The 20,578-nt window shown below is 39.0% G+C and overlaps 1 protein-coding gene across 2 annotated transcripts in view; it reads left to right on the top strand.

The window, feature by feature from the left end:
* The window catches only part of LOC110678676 (homeobox protein SIX3-like), a 217,926-nt gene extending 216,229 nt beyond the window's left edge, over positions 1–1,697 (top strand). The window contains exon 5 of one of the 2 annotated variants that reach the window (XM_021851882.1): positions 3–1,697. In XM_021851882.1, the coding sequence (XP_021707574.1) occupies positions 3–511 (509 nt within the window). In that variant the 3' untranslated portion in view covers positions 512–1,697. The remainder of the gene's footprint in view (positions 1–2) is intronic. The other variant, XM_021851883.1, reaches the window with a different exon arrangement.
* Positions 1,698–20,578: the final 18,881 nt, after the last annotated feature.

Here is a 20,578-nt window from a genome sequence, read left to right as displayed (position 1 = left end):
AGAAAACTTTTCGCTTTCACTTTCAGGCTCGTTCAACAACAGATTCATGCCTTACCGCCTCGGGGACAACTCACCTCCAATCAATACTCACTCACCCCCGATAGGTTTGACACATCTTCCAATCACACCGACAGTCCTTCGGCCGCAGCCTCACTTACCTCCATCGCTCTCAGTGACGGCACCGACGGCAACGACCACATCGATGAGTGAGTCTCCGAACAGTAACAGTAGTGCCACCACCAGTTCCATCAATAACGGTGCCACTGGAGGGTTGGCGATAGGTGGAAACAGCGGTTCCAGTGCTCCCCTGATGGCCCAAATGTCTCCACTCAGAATACGGGTCAGTTCACCGACGCGACTCAACGCGGACCTGCTACAGCACAGTTCGCACCATCATAGTCTCATGAACGGATTGAACGCCAGCGGGATCGTGCGGATTGTTCCTAACACAACGACCAATCTCATTCATCGGCCATTTTCGCCATCGCCCAAACCGAAGGAAGCGTCGTGATAAAATCTACCGCCGTCGCTGCATGAAAAAGGACAGCCATTCGACACCCAACGCGACTGGCCATCGCCGAGTAGTTGATTAATGTAGTGAAATATGTACAAGGAGACTACTAGTAGAGAGCACAAGTTGAAACTAAAGCATATAAATCTCCTTAAACTTGTTACTAAAGCCATAAAACAGTGAAGCAAATCGAATACTTTTAAGTAAGACATTTTAATACGGAACGCACTGCTTTGGTAAATTAGATTTACTTTAAAACTTTGGCAAATCACGTCATATTTATTTGGCGTTCTGGAATGCGCGTGGCGCACATAATGTGGTACCCCGGCATCCGGCGCCTCTTTTCCTCCCCCTATATATACATAGAGAAGGCAGCAGCGGCACACCATACCACCCAGAAGTATGCGAGGCCATGGTGTGTGCAGTGTTGGGCGGATCAATATCACCGACAGCGTGTGCATACCAACACACTAAAATAACGCTACAGTACAGCAGTCGACGGCCGCCGGCCGCGCACATGCGTAGAAACGCGCCCCGATTGGGGAACTGGCAGCACTGCTCGACGACGAACGACATCCTCGGTGTCGGATGCGTGCAACATTTTTTCCCAGATCTAGTGAGCCGCGTGACACTCTGTAAATGCGATGTATCTCGCGAAGCGATCACGGTGTTCTTGCGGCTACTGTTATCGAACGAAATATAATGCCGGGGTTAGCTTGTGGTTATGATATTCAGGGTGTCTATGCTCGTTATGTAGAGCTTGATAATCGAATTTGAAACATGAAATATCCAATCGTTTAGTTATCATGCATACAAGTCAATCAATAATCAAAGTTCCTCACTTGAAAAACTAGTTAAAATGATAAATGCCATTCTTAATACCTATTAGCTGTGCTGTAAACATTCGAAATTTCTCTTGGCGTTTGTTTTGCTTCCATGGTCATCAGTCAATTGAGTTTTCTACGCTCATAAGCTACCGTCAGCTTTCACACACATCACTAGCGGTAGAATGAACATCGAGAAACACAAAAACTTTGGATTGAATGTTTTCTGACACGATGACATTTTCATTAATTTTAAATTTTGCACAGATTTCTGAAATGTCCAATAATAAACAACAATAAAAGTTTAATTTTGCTTGTTATGTCGAATGCATACAGTAAAAGCATCTCTTATTACAAAAAAAGATAGTAATAAATAAATCCGAACCTTTTTTTTGCGACGCCATCGTGATCAGCTGCACTCAATTGACATCTTTCTATCGTTCGTTTTTTTTTGTAGTGTATGCTGAAGGCACATACTGTAGAATGTCAACGAATCGTGTCGTCTATCGTAATTGCTTCAACACTGTCTGTTATTCTTGGGATGTTCAACGGCATCCTTACCTTTCCTTGAAATGGGAGCTGGTTGGTTTCTATTGTCCAACATTCCAATTATTGCTTGAATTTCCGGCTCACAGTGCCATTAAGATTTTCGTCTTAGTGCTGCTTCCACCGTTTGACTACTCCACGTTTGCCCCTTGGTTATATCGACTCGAGACACAAAGCTTTCACGGGATGCGCTCAACTTTTGATAGAACTTCCGCGTTTTTTGACACCAGCACAGCTGCCCCATCTCCTCGCATTCCGCTGGCTGAAGATGGCACTTTTTCAAGTAGCGAAATAGGCTTCACGCGTTCTTCCGAGTCCCTTGCTGCAATATGGCCGATGCGCCTGCACTTCTCGTCGAATGAATCGTTCCATTCACATCGATCCTTGTACCCGACGTTGCTTTTAACTTCATTGTTGATAGCTTATCTTACTCTACTTCAGAAGAACGAATGCCTCTTAACGTTCAACGCTCCTTCATCGTTATCATCGTCATCATCGAAACTTCAAAATCAGTTTTTCTGTTCAAAACTAAAAAATATTCGATGAAAATGTGTTCACTGTGTTTCGGTTGGAGAATAGAATACAGTGAACACATTTTCCTGCAAATTTTCTCGATTTTGAACGAAAAATCTGCTTTTGAAAATTCCGAAATTGATGACGGATCCTGTCCCCTTACGGTAGCACAGCCTCGAGTTGCTATGAGAATGCAGTAGCGACATCTTGTTGCTGTTGTTGTTCTGCATAGGTCATGCCCATGACGTACATACATCATAAACAGTATTCCTAACAGATTTTCAGGAATTTCAGGAGACTCCAAACGCATTCAACAAACTTTCAAAAGTTTCAATGGAAGTTGGAATCACAGTTTCCATTTAACATGGCATTCGGAAGTGTTTGGCCAAAGCAGATCAAGAGGAAACTTCGGAGAAACTGTGTAGCGCAGGATTTCCCAACCAGTGGTCCGTGGACCCCTAGGGGGGCATGACGACTTCTGAGGGGGTCACTTAGACATTAAGCATAATCGTCCTGTTTCTTGAGGAATCATTTAGATTGCTTGTACTGAACTAGAAGATTACATACGAATTTCAAATTTTCGATGTTTCAATTATTTTTAATATGTTTGTTCAACTTCAAATAAGATTTTTGACTAATCTTCGATAGATTTCTGTGAAGATTCTTAACGGATGTCTGACAATGCTTTAGAAGAGTTTCTGGTGATTTTTAGTAAAACTTCTCACGTCCAACAATTCCTCCTCAGAAGCTCCAAAGAAGGTTTAAAAAAAAATGCAGTAAGATATCGTTTTTTGACGAGATCTACTCGAATTTCTAAATTTTTCCTCAGAAAATCTTAAACCCTGGAAAAATCTTGGCTGAATAGCTGGTGGATTTCAATGTTGGAATATTTTCGAGTATTTAAGGAAAGAGAATTTTTTTCCCAGCACTTTTGGTTTTCTTTGGCTGAGGGTTTACTGGAAGTCATTGTACTTATTTTTTACTGTCTTAGTATATATTTGAAGAATTGTTCTAAAATTTCCAGCAGCTTTCCAAAAACATTGATATCAAGATTATCATTTTTCTTGGGGTCCGGGAGATGTTTGTAGATCCTCAAAGGGGGTCGCGGCTCTAAGAAGGTTGGAAACCACTGATATATGCCATCGTTTTGCAGTTTTCTACATTAAATTCTCTTGCGAATACCCCATGGCTTTTCAGAGAGATTATTTTCGAGTATTTAAGGAAAGAGTATTTTTTTCCCAGCACTTTTGGTTTTCTTTGGCTGAGGGTTTACTGGAAGTCATTGTACTTATTTTTTACTGTCTTAGTATATATTTGAAGAATTGTTCTAAAATTTCCAGCAGCTTTCCAAAAACATTGATATCAAGATCATCATTTTTTTTGGGGTCCGGGAGATGTTTGTAGATCCTCAAAGGGGGTCGCGGCTCTAAGAAGGTTGGAAACCACTGATATATGCCATCGTTTTGCAGTTTTCTACATTAAATTCTCTTGGGAATACCCCATGGCTCTTCAGAGAGATTATTTTCGAGTATTTAAGGAAAGAGTATTTTTTTCCCAGCACTTTTGGTTTTCTTTGGCTGAGGGTTTACTGGAAGTCATTGTACTTATTTTTTACTGTCTTAGTATATATTTGAAGAATTGTTCTAAAATTTCCAGCAGCTTTCCAAAAACATTGATATCAAGATCATCATTTTTTTTGGGGTCCGGGAGATGTTTGTAGATCCTCAAAGGGGGTCGCGGCTCTAAGAAGGTTGGAAACCACTGATATATGCCATCGTTTTGCAGTTTTCTACATTAAATTCTCTTGCGAATACCCCATGGCTTTTCAGAGAGATTAGATTGAACGCAAATTACAGAAGCTCCCACGTTCTGCTGAGTGTTCCCAGGAAAGACATTCAACGATTCCAAACGAGGTATTAGAAACCCTCAGAGTTTCCAAGAGGCATAAATAAGTTTTCCATTGATTATAAGGACACAGAAAGAATAATGAGTTCTCAATTGGTACTGAAGAGGTTTCCAGGAGTTCTCAGGGAATTTTAATGGATTTTTAATAGGGTTTCAAGACATTTCGAGAGGTTTTCAAAAGTTTCCAAACATTCTCAATAGATTGTTATGGATTTTAAATTACTATCAATGGAAGTTTTCAAATATTTCCAGAATATCGATAAAATTTTCAACGTCTGCTCTTCAATTATTTGAGAATTCCTTCAAATTTCTTAGGTATCAGGTATCAGAAGGCCGGCTCCAAAGGCACGTTCCCCACCAGTTGGGAGATTTGTGCCATCGCCATATTTGAGCCTATTTCATCATCTACCCGATGGGAGAGGAAAGGGAAGGGAAAGATGGGAGGAAATAGGAGTGGGGTCCCTTGAAGAGGGAAGATCGCATAAGCGAAATGAGAGCATGTAGCTCCATACCACAATGGGTTCGAACAGCGCCCTAAAAAGGGCACTGCAAAACGCATGAGCGTAAAGAGAGCCTATAGCTCATTACCACAGCGGGTTAAGAATAACAGGATGTCCTGAAGATTCAGGCTTCTGTATTCAGTTTCACTTAATAAGTGTTTACCAAGTAATTGGAACCGCATTTGCGCAAAAACTGGACAGTTACATATCAGGTGATACGAAGTTCCATAATCGGAGTCACAACTATCACACACAAATGAGTCAGCACGCTGAATATTTGCCATGTGATAGTTGAGTCGGCAGTGGCCTGTCAACGCTCTGACCAAGAGACTGCAATTCTGCTTTGACAGATTTGTTAAATACTTCGCCACCTTTGGAGATGGCTCAGTAATATACAATTTTGTTTGACGACACGACTCCAAACTATTCCAATATTGCTTGTGCTGAGTTGCCGCCCAAGAGTTTATCTTAAGCTTCACCCAGCACTTCGAAATTGGAATAGCCGGCTCAGGGCCAATGAAGTCATGCGATGCTCCATCGCGAGCTAGCTCATCAGCCAATTCATTTCCAGCGATGGAAGAATTACCAGGTACCCATACAAGGTTTACAGAGTTGACTGAATTCAGTTCCTCAATTTGAGTTCGACATGCGATAACAAGCTTCGACCTTGAGTTGGCCGAAGCGAGAGCTTTTATAGCAGCTTGACTATCTGAACAGAAGTATATGACTTTACCCATTACGCGCTGTTGAAGTGCTGATTGCACTCCACACATAAGAGCAAATATTTCCGCCTGAAAAACGGTGCAGTTTCTACCAAGTGAGTAAAACTGATTCAGCCTTAGCTCAAGAGAATATACTCCTGCACCAGCTCTACCTTCAAGAAGGGAGCCATCAGTGTAACATACTATATTGTTTGATATACTTCTTTCCAAATAGCCAGACGTCCACTCTTCCCGTGAAGGGAATTGTGTGGTAAATGTTCTGTAAGGAAAGTTACAAGCAATTGTGAGATCACTTGGAGCAAGGACAATTTTGTCCCAATTCACCAAAAGTGGAAACAACGAAGTGTGTGTAGATCTACGATTCACTGGATTTTTCTCCAGTAGATCCAGTACCCATAAACGGTAAGAGCAAGAAAGTGCTTCTTGTTTAAGATATATGTGTAGTGGCGCAACGTCGAAAAGGGCATCGAGCGCTGCTGTGGGAGTTGTAGAGAACGCACCAGACATCACCATCAAGCACATCCTTTGGAGATGGCCCAATTTTGATTGGATTGTTCTCACTTCGCCCTTTTGCCACCACACAAGACATCCATATGCCAATATTGGTCGAACAACTGTTGTGTAAATCCATTTGATATATTTGGGTTTGAGGCCCCAAGTTTTACCAAAGGTTCGCCGGCATTGACCGAAGGCCATGCAAGCTTTTTTGACTCTGAAATCAATGTGAGCTGTCCATAAAAGTTTGGAATCTAGAATGACTTTACTTGATCAGTCACATTAATCTCAGTGCCAAAAAGACGTAAAGGTCGAATTCCATCGCGGTTTCGTCTTTCCGTAAAAATAACAATAGATGTTTTATTCGGGTTAACCGAAAGGCCATATTGGCGACACCAACTCTCGACTACCTGAAGAGCACTTTGCATCAGGTCGAATAGGGTGCTTATGCACATACCAACTATCAGAGCTAGATAGTCGTCGGCAAATCCATATGTTGGAAAACCGCTATTATTGAGTTGCCTCAATAGCGTATCTGCTACGAGATTCCACAAAAGTGGTGACAAGACTCCCCCTTGGGGGCATCCGCAAACACTCAGCTTTCGAATCGCTGCTTGACGCAATATCGAGAAGAGATGTCGGTTTTTGAGCATTTGATGAGTCCAATTGGTAATCATTGTAGGTAGCCCATGGTTTCGTGCGGCTTCCAATATGGCATCGAAAGACACGTTATCAAAGGCACCCTCAATATCCAAGAAAACACCCAAGCACGATTGCTTCTGAGCGAATGCTTTCTCGATATCGTATACAACTTTGTGTAAAAGAGTCACAGTGGACTTTCCAGATTGGTAAGCATGTTGATTCACATGAAGAGGCATGTTTGCCAAATAAACATCACGGATGTGATGATCGATAATGCGTTCCAGACATTTCAGAAGAAAAGAGGTCAGACTGATTGGTCTAAAACTCTTCGCTTCCTCATACGACGCACGTCCTCCTTTTGGGATAAACTTTACAGTAATATCACGCCAGGATTTGGGAATGTACCCGGTAGCAAAACTGCTTACAAGTAGCTTTTTCAAAACATGTTTGATAGACTCAAATCCCTTTTGGAGCAGAACAGGATAAATCCCATCCGCTCCTGGAGATTTGAAAGGAGCAAAACTATTAAGTGCCCATTGAATCGATTCAGTAGTTACGATACTGCGAGCCGAGGCCAGGGACTCGTAACTACATGAAAAGACATTTGGTTCATCCGTAGATGCTATGTCCACACATCCGGGGAAGTGTGTATTGAATAAACATTCTAAAACTTCTTCATCGGAAGAAGTAAAGTCACCATTAGGTAAGCGAATTTCGTTCACTTGGAAATCCTTAGATTTTGCAAGAATTTTGTTCAACCGACTGACTTCACTCAAACTGGAAACATTTGTACAAAGGTTTTTCCAGCCGGATCGTTCAGCAGAACGAAGAGCCTTCTTGTAAGCCTTGCGAGCTGACTTGAACGACTCTGATCCAGCTGAACGGCGTCTGTTCCAACTCCTTCTACATTGTTTCCTGAGTCTAGTCAGATCGGAATTCCACCATGGGGTCCCTCTTGTAGTCTTTACAGACCGCAGAGGACATGCTTCTTCAAAAGCTTCCATAATGTAGGATGTTGTAGTATCAACGGCATCATCCAGATCACTTGGATTTTCAATGGACGGAGAATATCCATGAAATTTGGTCGCAACCAATTCAATGTAGAGTTCCCAGTTTGTTGACCGGGGATTCCTAAAACGCAAAGTCTGCGCAGTTACATTTGAATGTTCAAAGAAGATGTAGCGATGATCAGATAATGATTCCTCATCTGATACATGCCAATTCGTCAACTCGTGACTGATTCTATTCGAGCAGAGCGTTATGTCTAACACTTCTTCTCTATTAGAAACCATGAAGGTTGGGCGATTGCCTATGTTAAGTAATCCAAGGTCTGTACTACTTAAATATTCCATCAGACTGGAGCCTCTCAAATTGATATCCGAGCTGCCCCAGATGATGTGATGAGCATTGGCATCACTGCCCACAATCAGCGGAAGGCCTTTTGTTACGCAGTGTACGACAACTCGTTTGAAGTCATCCGTTGGGGATGGTTCATCATGTGGTAAATATACCGAACAATAGACGTATTTCCTGTTGAGGTCACCAACAGAAACATCGATTGTGACAGCACATACATCTCTGGTAGTTAACTCAGAAATGAGTGTAGCAACGATTGCTTTATTAACGAGCACGCATGCGCGGGGCATGGAGCGCGAGTTTGCCATTTCAAGCTTGCTAAAAGTAGCAAAAACTGGGTCCACAAGGTTACCTAGATAGAAGTTCCCTCTACGAAAGTAGGGTTCTTGAACTAGCGCCACTTGGGCTGCACCATTTTGCATGAGTCTGCAAAGATTGCTCGTTGCTGTTCTTTTATGCTGAAGATTGATCTGAGCTAACCTAACCGTAGTCACTACCCAAACTAGGCAGGATTAAGCTTTTTGCAATCTCAGCACGAAAAAGACCAGCAACGAAAAAACCAGATCGGTATCTATTTAAAGTCGCCAAAGGCGAAAGAGCACAGAATACACTGTGTAAAACGCATAATGCGAATCCATATAGGTGATAATTTAAATTAAATGTCAACATATTCATAATCCCACCCTTATTAAGCCTCAAGATAGAGACTGAAGAAGGGCAGCCGATTATCTCGGAGAAACACAAGGTCACCTGCACCATTGCTCCGGGTAGCACAGGAAGAACTCAATACTGTGGAGGGCGCCCTGGTACCCCACAGGCTCCGTTTGCGGTTAGGTTTTATTTAGACCCCCCTAACCATTCATTCTTAGGCACGGTACGCATCACACCATAAATTAGGGGTCACCTGTGAGGTGGACTTTTACCACCGGAACAGGCAGTCCGTAGTGTTAATTCTTAGCCAGTTGAAATAACCGCTACCGACACTACGCGGCTATCTAGGCTGCTCGGGAAAAGGAGGTTAATATTGATGATTAACTCCTGACGTGCCCAAGCAGCCCAAAAAAGAGATGTTTGTAGATCCTCAAAGGGGGTCGCGGCTCTAAGAAGGTTGGAAACCACTGATATATGCCATCGTTTTGCAGTTTTCTACATTAAATTCTCTTGCGAATACCCCATGGCTTTTCAGAGAGATTAGATTGAACGCAAATTACAGAAGCTCCCACGTTCTGCTGAGTGTTCCCAGGAAAGACATTCAACGATTCCAAACGAGGTATTAGAAACCCTCAGAGTTTCCAAGAGGCATAAATAAGTTTTCCATTGATTATAAGGACACAGAAAGAATAATGAGTTCTCAATTGGTACTGAAGAGGTTTCCAGGAGTTCTCAGGGAATTTTAATGGATTTTTAATAGGGTTTCAAGACATTTCGAGAGGTTTTCAAAAGTTTCCAAACATTCTCAATAGATTGTTATGGATTTTAAATTACTATCAATGGAAGTTTTCAAATATTTCCAGAATATCGATAAAATTTTCAACGTCTGCTCTTCAATTATTTGAGAATTCCTTCAAATTTCTTAGGAACATCTACGTTGTAATTTAAAAAGCCTGAACGCCTCCTGAAAAACTGCAAGAAATTTTTTTAGCTCTCTAACAAGGGTGAGCAAACATTCCATGAGAGTGTAGTAGCTGCGGGATCAGGTCTTTATGTCTGAAGATGGAATATATGAATAGCTCTCATGTTTTCACAGAGATTTTCAGGAAATTCTATAGAGTTTTCAGAGACCTGCATAGTTTACAAAGGAAAATATTTGAAGACTTTGGAAGAAATTGCTCTAGAAATCATAGGAGGAGTTCATAGAAAAATCGACGGGGGAATTCCTTGAAAAATTCCTGGCTTCTAATAGAATTCATGCCAAACTTTCTAGCAGTTCCTGAAATAATTTCTGAAAGATATTTATATGGAAATTTCTGGAGGAATCCCTTAAGAATTCTTAAGTAAAATCAGAAAGAATCCTCGAAGAATTTAAAAAAAACATGGAATAATCTCCGGAAGAATTTTTGGAGGAACTTTTGAAGAAATTCTGGAAGAATTCCTGGAGGATCAGTGCTGGGAATGGTAATAGTAGTAGGCTTGAATTTTCACGAAAATCACGTGGCTCTTCCAGTACAGTAGTTCAAAAACGTGAATCTCATCAAGTAGCCTATGTTGGGTGCACGAATTTTCTAAATCGACACTCGTGAAGGCTCTAAATGCGGGAAATGCAGCGGGAAATAGAACATTTTTTACAGTAGTTTTGAGTTGCCCTTAGCAACGGGTGTTTTGCTATTTTCAAGGCATTTTGCCTATGGACCTATGCACGAGTTAACTATTTGACGTTTTAGCGGTGCCGTGTTATTTATGTGACCATGGAAACCAGTGAATTCGGCACCGCTCAAACGTCAAATTAGTGAACTCGTGCATTGGTCCATGGACCGATGCACGAGTTCACTATCTGACGTTTGAGCGGTGCCGTGTTATTTACGTGACCATGGCATCGAGTGAATTCGGCACCGCTCAAACGTCAAATTAGTGAACTCGTGCATCGGTCCATAGCAGCGATGGGCGTGAGTTTCACTGGCTTCGCTGACTGTGATTGGCTTTGCTTGGCTACTGTAGAGTGAATTTCAGATTTTTTCCCAACCCTGTGGAGGGTTATACCTTACAGAATTTCCAGAAGAATTTTTGGAAAACTCTTTGGAATTTCTTGAAGAAATCTTTCCAATCCTAAAGAAAATATCAAAAGAATTTCTGGACAAATCCTTGAATGAGTACAAGGAGGAGTGCCTGGGAGTATCCCTAGACATTTGTTTAATCTCTGAAAAAGTTCGAAGTTAGGCGTTAAGAAATTCCTAGAAGAATGATTGTTAGAATTTGTGGATGAATCTCAAAGTGATTCCTGAAACAATATTTTGAAGATTTTTTTGATTAATACTATTAGAAATTATTTGGTATCGATTTTTGAAATAAATATTGAGAGGCATTTCTATAAAAAAGTCATGGAAGAATCTTTGACTGGTCCTGGTGGATTTTTCGAAAGAAATACTAGAAGGAATTTTTCGAGATATTTTTAGACTTTCCTGATAAAAAATATGAAAAAATACTTTAAGGAATCCTCAAAATTATTTCAGACTGAATCCCTTAAAAATGCAAAAAAAAAAAATGCCTGGGAATATTTCAAAAAGGAAGAACTAGAAATTTTCATGAGGTATATCTGAAGCAATTCCCGGAGGGATCTCCAAAATAAAGGCGGAATCCTCGAAAATATACCACAACAAATTCCTAAAAAAAAAACACCAGAGAATATTCTGAAAGAAATTTTTGGGAAAATATGCAAAGGATTGTTTTGACGAATGCCTAAAGCAATTAACGTACATACAAGAAATATTTTTGAAAAATGTCACCGGTGAGAAAATTTCTTGTGGATTCCTTGGAAGAAAAGTGATGTTAGAACTCCTGAAGAAACTCCTCATTAAACCCCTTGAAGAACTCCTGAGGAAATCCCTAGAGAAATTATTCTTGATGGATTCTTTAGAAGTACTCGTGATCAAATTCCTGGGAGAACTTCTGATGGAATCCCTGGATGAACTTCTGGTAAAAGCCCTCGAGGAATTCCTGATTGAATCTCTAAAAGATTCCTGAATTTCTGGAGGAACTCCATATGAAATAGTTGGATGAATTCCTGGCGGAATCTCTGAAGGAGCTTGTGATGGAATCTTTGGAGGAATTCCTCATGGAACTCCTGATAGAACATCTTTTGGAACATCTGATGGAATTCCTAAAAGATCCCTCAAATCCTTTCAAAACTCAATAAGAACTTCTGATAGAATCCATGGAAGAACTTCTGATGGAATATTTAGCAAACTTCGTGAGCAATCCCTGATAGAATCCCAAGTGGAACTCCTGGAGGAATTCCTGGTGGAATATCTGAAACTCAATAAGAACTCCTACAGGAGGATGGATGAACTCCTGTAGGGATCTCTGGAGAAACTCTTGGTGAATTCTCTGAAGAAACCTCTAGTGGAATCACTTCTAAAAGAACTCTTCATGAAATCCCTTGAAGAACTTCCTTAACTTTTTAAAATCCCTAAAATAATCCCTTAAAGAATTACCTTGAAGAACTCCGGATGGAATCTTTAGAGGAACTCCTGATGTAATTCTTAAAATAACTCCTGTTGGAATCTTTTGAAGTTCTCCCAATGGAATTCTTAGAGGAATTTCTGATTAAACCTCTAGAGAAAAATTTGATGGAATCCCTGGAGGAACTCCTGGTGGAATCCTTATAGGAATTTTGAAGTGATTTCCAGGTGTTTACTAGGGATTTGAAAGAAATCCCAAAAAATGTTCAATGGTTTTCAGGAGTTCCGATGCATTCCCAAGAGATTTCCATCTGTTTCAAATAATTTCTTGTGAAGATTTTCAAATGATTTCAAGAGTGCCGGAGAGATTTTCAAAAAATGATCCTCTGTACAACTCCTGGATGCCACTCGAGAAGTTGGCTTGACAACCTCTTGAAAATGTACAGTCAATTCTCCATATCTCGGTATGCGATATTGATTTACAGAACCATAGTAAAAATTGGTTTTCATGACTAGCTCGATAGTTCCTTGAACCACAGTTGTACTGATTTTGTGTTGTATTACTTGATATCTCCTTAACTCGATTGTCCCTTCAATATCGAATTATGGGTAGTTGCAGTCGTGGAAAGATGGTGTGTTCTGCAAATTTGTGTGACTTCAGAAATAGAATAACTTTGTGGAACAAACCAACAACCAATAACTTACCGTTTTCGAATTAAATTAAAAAATCTCTCGGTTATTAACTTCTGTCTTTGAACAACCCTCTGAAACTCTATGTAAAATGAATGCAATGTAATAATTCCCCTACAGGCAAAATTTCAAGTAATTTGTAGTTCGTCATCCAAATTTCAGCCAATTCGGACTACCAGAAGCTGAGATACAGCACCCCAAACTTGGGCATTTTGTATAGAAAAACAGCATGCGGTTACTAACTTATGTCACTGACTGTAGCTACAAGTAAACCGTTCAGCACGTGCTGAATGTGCTCTTTCAAATTGGCAGCCACAGCTGGTTTTTTGGTCAGCGAACTTCCCTCCATACCACAAGGCAGATGTTGACCTGCTATTGTGCCGCGTGCCGTTTATCTTTGCATAAAATCTCCGCTTATTGTTCCGTTTCAGCACCACCACGTCCGTTATGCAGCTTTTCCATCCTGCTATGGCTTCGCTTTACTTCAGCTCTCGCTGTCCTATAACGAGTACCGGCCACTAGCCAAAGGCATCTGGTGACATTTTTTACGTCCGTCACTCTATGGCACTCTTCATCAAACCAGTCGTTGCGTCTTCATCGCTGACCAGTGCCAAATAACTCCCACTTAACAAATTTCATAACGCTAAAGGGGGTGGGTGGGTGTCTTCATTATGTTACGGCTCATACAAATTTTGTAGAATATTCATACAAAAAGCGTTACGAGGGGGTGGATGGGTGTCAAAATTGGCCATTTTTGGCGTTATGAAATAAATGAATGAACCCTAATCACAGCCTCGTGAATAGGGTTCAAAATCTCCAGAAACGTTAATTCTTTCCAACTGCTCTTCTAGTTGCTGGTGGTTCTGTTATTTCTGGAACTTGTGACGACGGATAACCAGAGTTTTAAAACGATTTCTTAATACCCCTAAAGTGAAAATCTAGTTTTAGTATTCTACAGTCAAGTTGCTGTGTTTTTAACAGATGTGTATTTTTGTGTTTGTCTCACTACTTCTTCCACCTTTCTAACAGCCAATGGCTGTATTACAAGTAATCTATCTGTTTTTGCGGCATTACATGGCATTTTTATTCTCTAAAAACCTGTGGTCTTCTCGTCAGATTAATCTTCCTCTTGAATTCACTTTGTCGAAAGTGTTCGCAGAAGCGCTATTGATGGGTGCTTAATTGATTTTAAAACAACTCTACAGCACAGACAAACAGACAAAACACTGACAAAATTTCAACCACTCATTAAACGATTATTTCAAAGTCGCTATGTTGCAAATCTCACAATCGTTTTTCTTCGTATTTGACGTTTCACACTATCGCCATCTTGCAGCACAAAGCAGTATCTCGTGCAACATGATCACCAGGTGATGATGGTGTAAGCTGAGCGACGGTTTTGGAAGAAAATTGTTCCAAGCGTTACGTCTGTTCGTCTATGTCTCAAACAATCATACTTGGAAGAGATTTTCATATAAAATTTCAACAGTATGACAATTTTTGATTCATCAAGTGACCACTGATTATCGATTGACATATTTTTAATAATGAGTTTTATTCGTTGAAAAGGCGCTGCAAAAGCACCGTGGAAACAAAAAAAAAATCGCAATCAACAACTTCAGAGGATCCCCCCCATACTTTGTAAAGCTAAATTTGTTCGTACGTATAGTCATTAGCGCACAGAGCGAGCTCGGACTTTTATCAAGTCGTAAAAAATCAATAAAAGCAAACCGTGCATGAGAACGTAAGTTAAGCATAGAGGAAAATATTTAAATAAATTCTAATATAAAGAACGTTGTGTAAAAAAAGATCAAAGCAAATATTAAGTAAAATTAATTCTCGTATTAAAGAGGCGCTGAGCAAGCGGCAACTGAGTGCACATAACTTGCAGGCAAATACAAAGAGCAACCTAAAACAATATGAAAGTATATTTAACAACACAAAAAGTACATACAATAAAGGCAAAAACACACACAAACACTGACGTAGAGGTAGGCAAAGGAGAAATAATTGATCTAAAGTAGTGCTAATTACTCCCAAGCACCCAACCGGCCGAATCTGACGACGTCAAACACCTCGAGCGAAAGAAGAGACCTCTTTCGGACGTTTTAAACCTTTTCACTTTTTTTTTCTCAAGATTGCTTAGTTCTACCTACAGAAGTCACTTAAAACAAAAGACGATCCGCTCTTCTTTCGCGCGCCACGCCACCTTGAGCTTAATGCGATTTGTAGCAGAAAGCAGCGTTGTGTGTGCCCCCTAACCCCCAACTAGGCTATAACCATAAAACAGGGAGTTTAAATTCAGTTTTACGCGAGTATGAGCAATAGCTGCCTACCAGGCGAAAACGCGACAAAAATTGAACCATTTGCGCCAAGACCGAGCGAAATAAAATCATTTCAGACCTCATGCACAGTGAATAGGCAGAAAACTAAAATAGCAGAACAAAAAATAAAACATATGCGAGTAGGCCATGAGAGTATATTCATTGCACAGGCACCAGAAACAGAAAAAAAAATCCATCACTAAGGCACAAAGCAAATGCAGGGCCTGCTGTACAAAGATAAAAGGGCAACTGAGTTACGTTTTTTTTTCTACTTTCGTTCGAGCGAGCGCCTGCCCTCTGATAGATTACGGAGCTCAGGCAACACATCACATGAAGTGAGCACAGGGAACACTGTTTGCAATCAACGAGCCGGAGCGAAAGCATACGGCACAAAATACAGTGCATGGAAGGGAAATCGAACGAATCTATCACTACTTTGTAAATAAATTGCTGCAATCAAATTATATTAATTATGACGATAATAAATTAAATAATTAAATTGAATGACCCCATTGTTTTGATGTTACACCCGATGAAGCCCTTTTAGTTGTACGGTTCCAACGTTTGGTTCCAACGTTCAGAAACTGTTGCCAGTAACAAGGTCTTTGTACCGCGAATCATTGAATTACCAGAACATATTACCCTAGCCCGAAAACAAGATGAGACTATTCAAGATTTCCGACGAATTCTACGGTCCTCTGTGCCTCAAAGCGTTATACTGTGCGCTTGTACGTTCGATTTTAGAATTCGGATCAGTCATTTGGTGTCCATATCACGCAACCTGGATAGCGAGGATTGAGGCCATCCAAAGAAGATTTATTCGCTATGCCCTTCGGTATCTACCATGGAACGAACGATCCATCAAACCTTCCGCCCTACGAAGAACGTTGCCAATTATTGGGCATAGAAACCCTCGAACATAGGCGTACAACCGCATAGGCGGTTTTTGTAGCTAAACTGTTTACCAGAGAAATTGACAGCCCGAAATAATAGGCCAAATTGGCATTTATGTTCCCGAACGGAATCTTCGCTCAAGAAACTTTTTGTACCTCGGTAGCCGATCATCAAATTATGGCATGCATGACTCGATACGTTTCATGTCCACGCGGTTCAACGAATTTCACTTGATCTTCGACTTTCACGACACCTCAACAACATTTTGTCGTCGAATACAACGGGAATTGACCGATCGACGGCTGTTCCCGTTACAGGGAACAATTCGGACGATAGACTTCCGCAAATCTAAACAAACTCGCTAATGTATTGTTTTCACGTAATGTATTGGCGAATTAGTTAAATTTTTCCTGTAGGATACAATTTACTTTAATAACAAATTCGTGGGTAGAACAACTAACATTATTGAATTGGTTTAATTGTTACTTACCGTCGTTGGGGGTGACAATGGGTCAAAAAGGGATATGTGCGATTTATTTTTTGAATAACTATCGCAATTTAACTCCAATAAACTTCAAATTTGGTGTGTATGTAATTGAAATAACTTGTTTTTGAGAATATGATTTCAAAACCATTCACAACTGAAAAATATTGATAAAAAACGATGCAAACAAGACAAAAAGATATCTAAGATGTTTCACAAGTATGATAAACCCACTTAAAAGAAAGATTATACAGAAAATTATGTAAACCCAACATTTATCGTCAAGTTTACATAAATTTTCTTGGTTTTTCACTCAAATTGTCTTTAAAGTCTCATCCCCATTGCTATAAAGCCCATTCAGTTTCCCCAAAGATGTACTGAAACAGTGATTATTTTAAACCTTCGCAAATAGTTAAATTTCGGTGCGACATTCCACGATCAATAAATTTCAGGCAGAAGTTGACGTCATAATCCCAGTATTTCAGCGATCCAACTCATTTGTACTTCCGTGAGATGTTTCTATTATATGAAAACACTGATAAATAATCAAATTTAGGAAAAAACACCCTTTTGAGAAAAATTTACGATGTTGTTGCGCACGAAAAACAGTTGCTGGTTTGAGAAGTTGTCAAAATGCGTTATATTGATATTCAATGCACGGAATACTCAAGTAGACTTGATGTTTCAGAGATGCTGTAGGGTCGATGTACCAATAGCCGCATAGCTAAGAACAAATTTTCGTATAAAATCGAAAAATAACGCTAGCGTCATTATTTTTACATCATCTGAAAGCTTTTTATCTTGGGTTTGTTGGAAAAATATGAAAACTACGAAAACTCAATTTTTTGTATTTATTATCGCGTGTGCCACTATAGGAATACATGTGCCTATAGTAGCACTATTTTTAATTTCTATTCCTATAGTAGCACTAGCATCACGCCGTTGGCAAAATACTTATCAAAACCGTATCTTTACAAAACTTTTATATTTTTCCTACAAAGTGTGGATGAAAAGCTTTCGTTTGATGTAAAAGAAGTTCTTAATTCATCAATTATTTCGTATGATAAAAAATAGTTTGTCTCAGTAGTGCTACTATAGGAACAATAGGTTTACTATAGGCACAAGGGAGCTCAAATTTTAAGCAAAACTAAATATTTCGATAATATTTTGAACAAAATCAAGCTGTGTATCAATGGTACTTAGATAAATAGCTCTTGACCTTTATGTCAAAAAATGTTTCGAATAGATTTATAGCAAAACGGCCGTAAAAAGCCACTAGTGCGACTATAGGGGACTGTCCACTAAGGGAACACCGACCCTATATAGAAAGAATAAACACATCTTAATGAAAAAAGAGAACACCCGGCACCGTAAAATGTCAAAAAAGTGGACTTGGCATTTCATTTACTATCGTTCTTGCTTGACCCAATCTCACCCCCATTTTCAATGTTTTAGACATCGTACCGAAAAAAATGATTTTTTTTTGTGGGAAAATCAAACAGATTCTGAAAAATACCAGTGATGTGTAATGAAAAGACTTTCAACATTCTACTAATACAACGATAGAGGCTAGAGGACATGCGTGATACTTTGTACAGGAGAAATTTAATGTTGTAAATTTTATCTAGTTTCAACATGCAAGTTTATTGATGTAGTAAACAAAAACTACTATTTCTAAAAATGTATATTGTTATGAATTATGTGTAATAATATGTTCCCTAACATATGAATTGTTAATTTTAGTAATATCAGCGTTATTAGCTGAAATATTTCACAAAACATATTTTTCCGTTTTGACCCAATCTCACCCCGTAGACCCATTGTCACCCCCATCGACGGTACGTTTAGTGTCTACGTTACTCTTTGTTATGTCCAGAATGCGGTATGCTACGGTACGCTCTCTGTTATCAGTGTTTAGCTGTAGTTAATGTATAAGTATAGGAAAAACTATTAAAATTAATTTGTATTAATTACTTTTCACATCAAATCACCTCATTTAATACTTTTTCCATAAACACTTGCCATACCTAACTAAACTTTTACTGAATGAAGTTGATCTAGGATATATCAAGGTAGATTTCTATTAACTATTTCGAATAGGCTTTAAATTTATTTTACCTTTAACTGGTATCCACTACTCTACTTCCTAATAATTTTAATCGGCTTTTAGCCAGTTGAAACTTTTACTGAGTTATTAATATAAAATTCGTTGAGTGAATAGAACGATCGATAGAGATCTTTCACATTTGTTTACTGTTTTTATATATGTTCTTATTTATCTGACGTTCCACTGCTCCGTCGGCTACGTCGATCTAAGCCATTGACGGTGACTCCCGATGCACACTGTAGCCGTCGCCGAAAAAACGTGATCGAAATTGTTTTGACCTTGAAAACATGATTTTAGTACTATAGTGTCTTCGGGAAAGTTTTTCCATAAAATAATCGCTATTTTATGAAAGTGTCAATTTGGTGATTAATCCACCTAAAAGTGAGAACGAAATTTTATTTTTCGTATTTATGAATTTAAAAATAAACTTTATTCGGGAAAGTTGTAGGTAATATTAGAAGAAACAACTTTGCTGAAGACACCGTATGCATATATTTTGATTTTCATGTACATTTGTGGAGTTTTTTGTGGAACGCCCCTAAAAATCACATTTTTCATCATAACTTGGTTGGATGATTTTGTACAATTTTCAATTGTTCTAGTGTTATTTGTTACTTGCAAAAACGCATAACTTTCTCCAAAAGAGCATATTTTTATCTCTCATACTTTTCGAGTTATTGAAGGTTTTATATAAAATTTTGCACCTTTTTGACACTAAAAATCATTATGTCGCGCACATTTCCGCAGTCTGAAACATGTTCATCCAATGGCTTGAAACTAATGCTATGAAATGCAGAGAAAGCCGCTTTTAGCCTGCTTTAGCCTGACGGTCAAAAGAAAGTCTGAAAAAATGTTTACTTACATGCAGATATAATTTACACTTATTCACTACACCCTATATTGGCTTAGCTTGAATATCTGGCATCATTGTATCGAATTTTATGCAATAAAGTGAACAATATAATCAATCAACAAAAGGTCGGAATAATCTGTCCAGACAAGTTTATCACAGACAAACAGACAACATATCCAATACACTTTTCGTCGTTCACCTTTCCAACGTTAGCTGTTTATTTTTTGAAGAAAAACACTTATTGCTATTTTTTCTGCAGGAAGTCTCAGTCCTTTCTTGAGAATTTTTCGGAGCTCGCAGCAAAAACTAAAATGTATAAAATAACTATGAAACATTTATTTTTTCCTTTAAAATTCATATGTAATCCATAAATCAGTAAATATTAATGTTTAAGATTATCATCATTATTTTTAGCTTCGCTATCACTGGTTTGTTCGTTATCTTTTTTAACCAAAAGATTTTCCCATCCTGATAAGGAAACACTTTTTCTCGGGAATGCTCTAATAGATGTAATCACAGGATTTGATGTCGCCAACAAACAGTGTAATAATTCTTAGTCAGTATAAATTCTGGAGATCCTCCCTGCAATTCTTAATATCCTTGTTACATGCTCTTGAGCCTCTTCGGTCAACTGTCGAATAGAGACCAAGAAAGAAATTACCTCACTTCCTCGTATAAGGATTCAGTGAACAAAGCGTTGAGCAAATTTCTCCATAGCATCGATTACTGAATCGATTCACATTTGAACTGTCGAATCTATTTATTGATTTAATCGAGTCCTTTGCATCTATATATTTGAATTGAAATTTATGAAGTTTGGGACGGGATCAAAAGAATTAGCAGTAGACACCAACATCTTTCAATAAAATCAGTTTTCATATTCGATACAACAAATTCACTAATTAAAAATTTGGTTTCTCTCCCATCAATTCATTAAGAAATATTTATCGATTTCTACAAAATGAATCGAATCAAAAACTCGAATTTAGAAAATCAATTCATTCGATTCTAGATGCTCCAAACATCGATTCAAAATATCGATTACCGTAATCCGGGGTATCATTGATCAGCGGGGTAACATTGATCGGAATGACGCA

Source organism: Aedes aegypti, chromosome 3 (genome assembly GCF_002204515.2).
Source record: "Aedes aegypti strain LVP_AGWG chromosome 3, AaegL5.0 Primary Assembly, whole genome shotgun sequence".
Lineage (NCBI taxonomy): Eukaryota > Metazoa > Arthropoda > Insecta > Diptera > Culicidae > Aedes > Aedes aegypti.
Note: the sequence above shows the minus strand (reverse complement) of the source record. Positions and strands in the feature narration are given on the sequence as shown.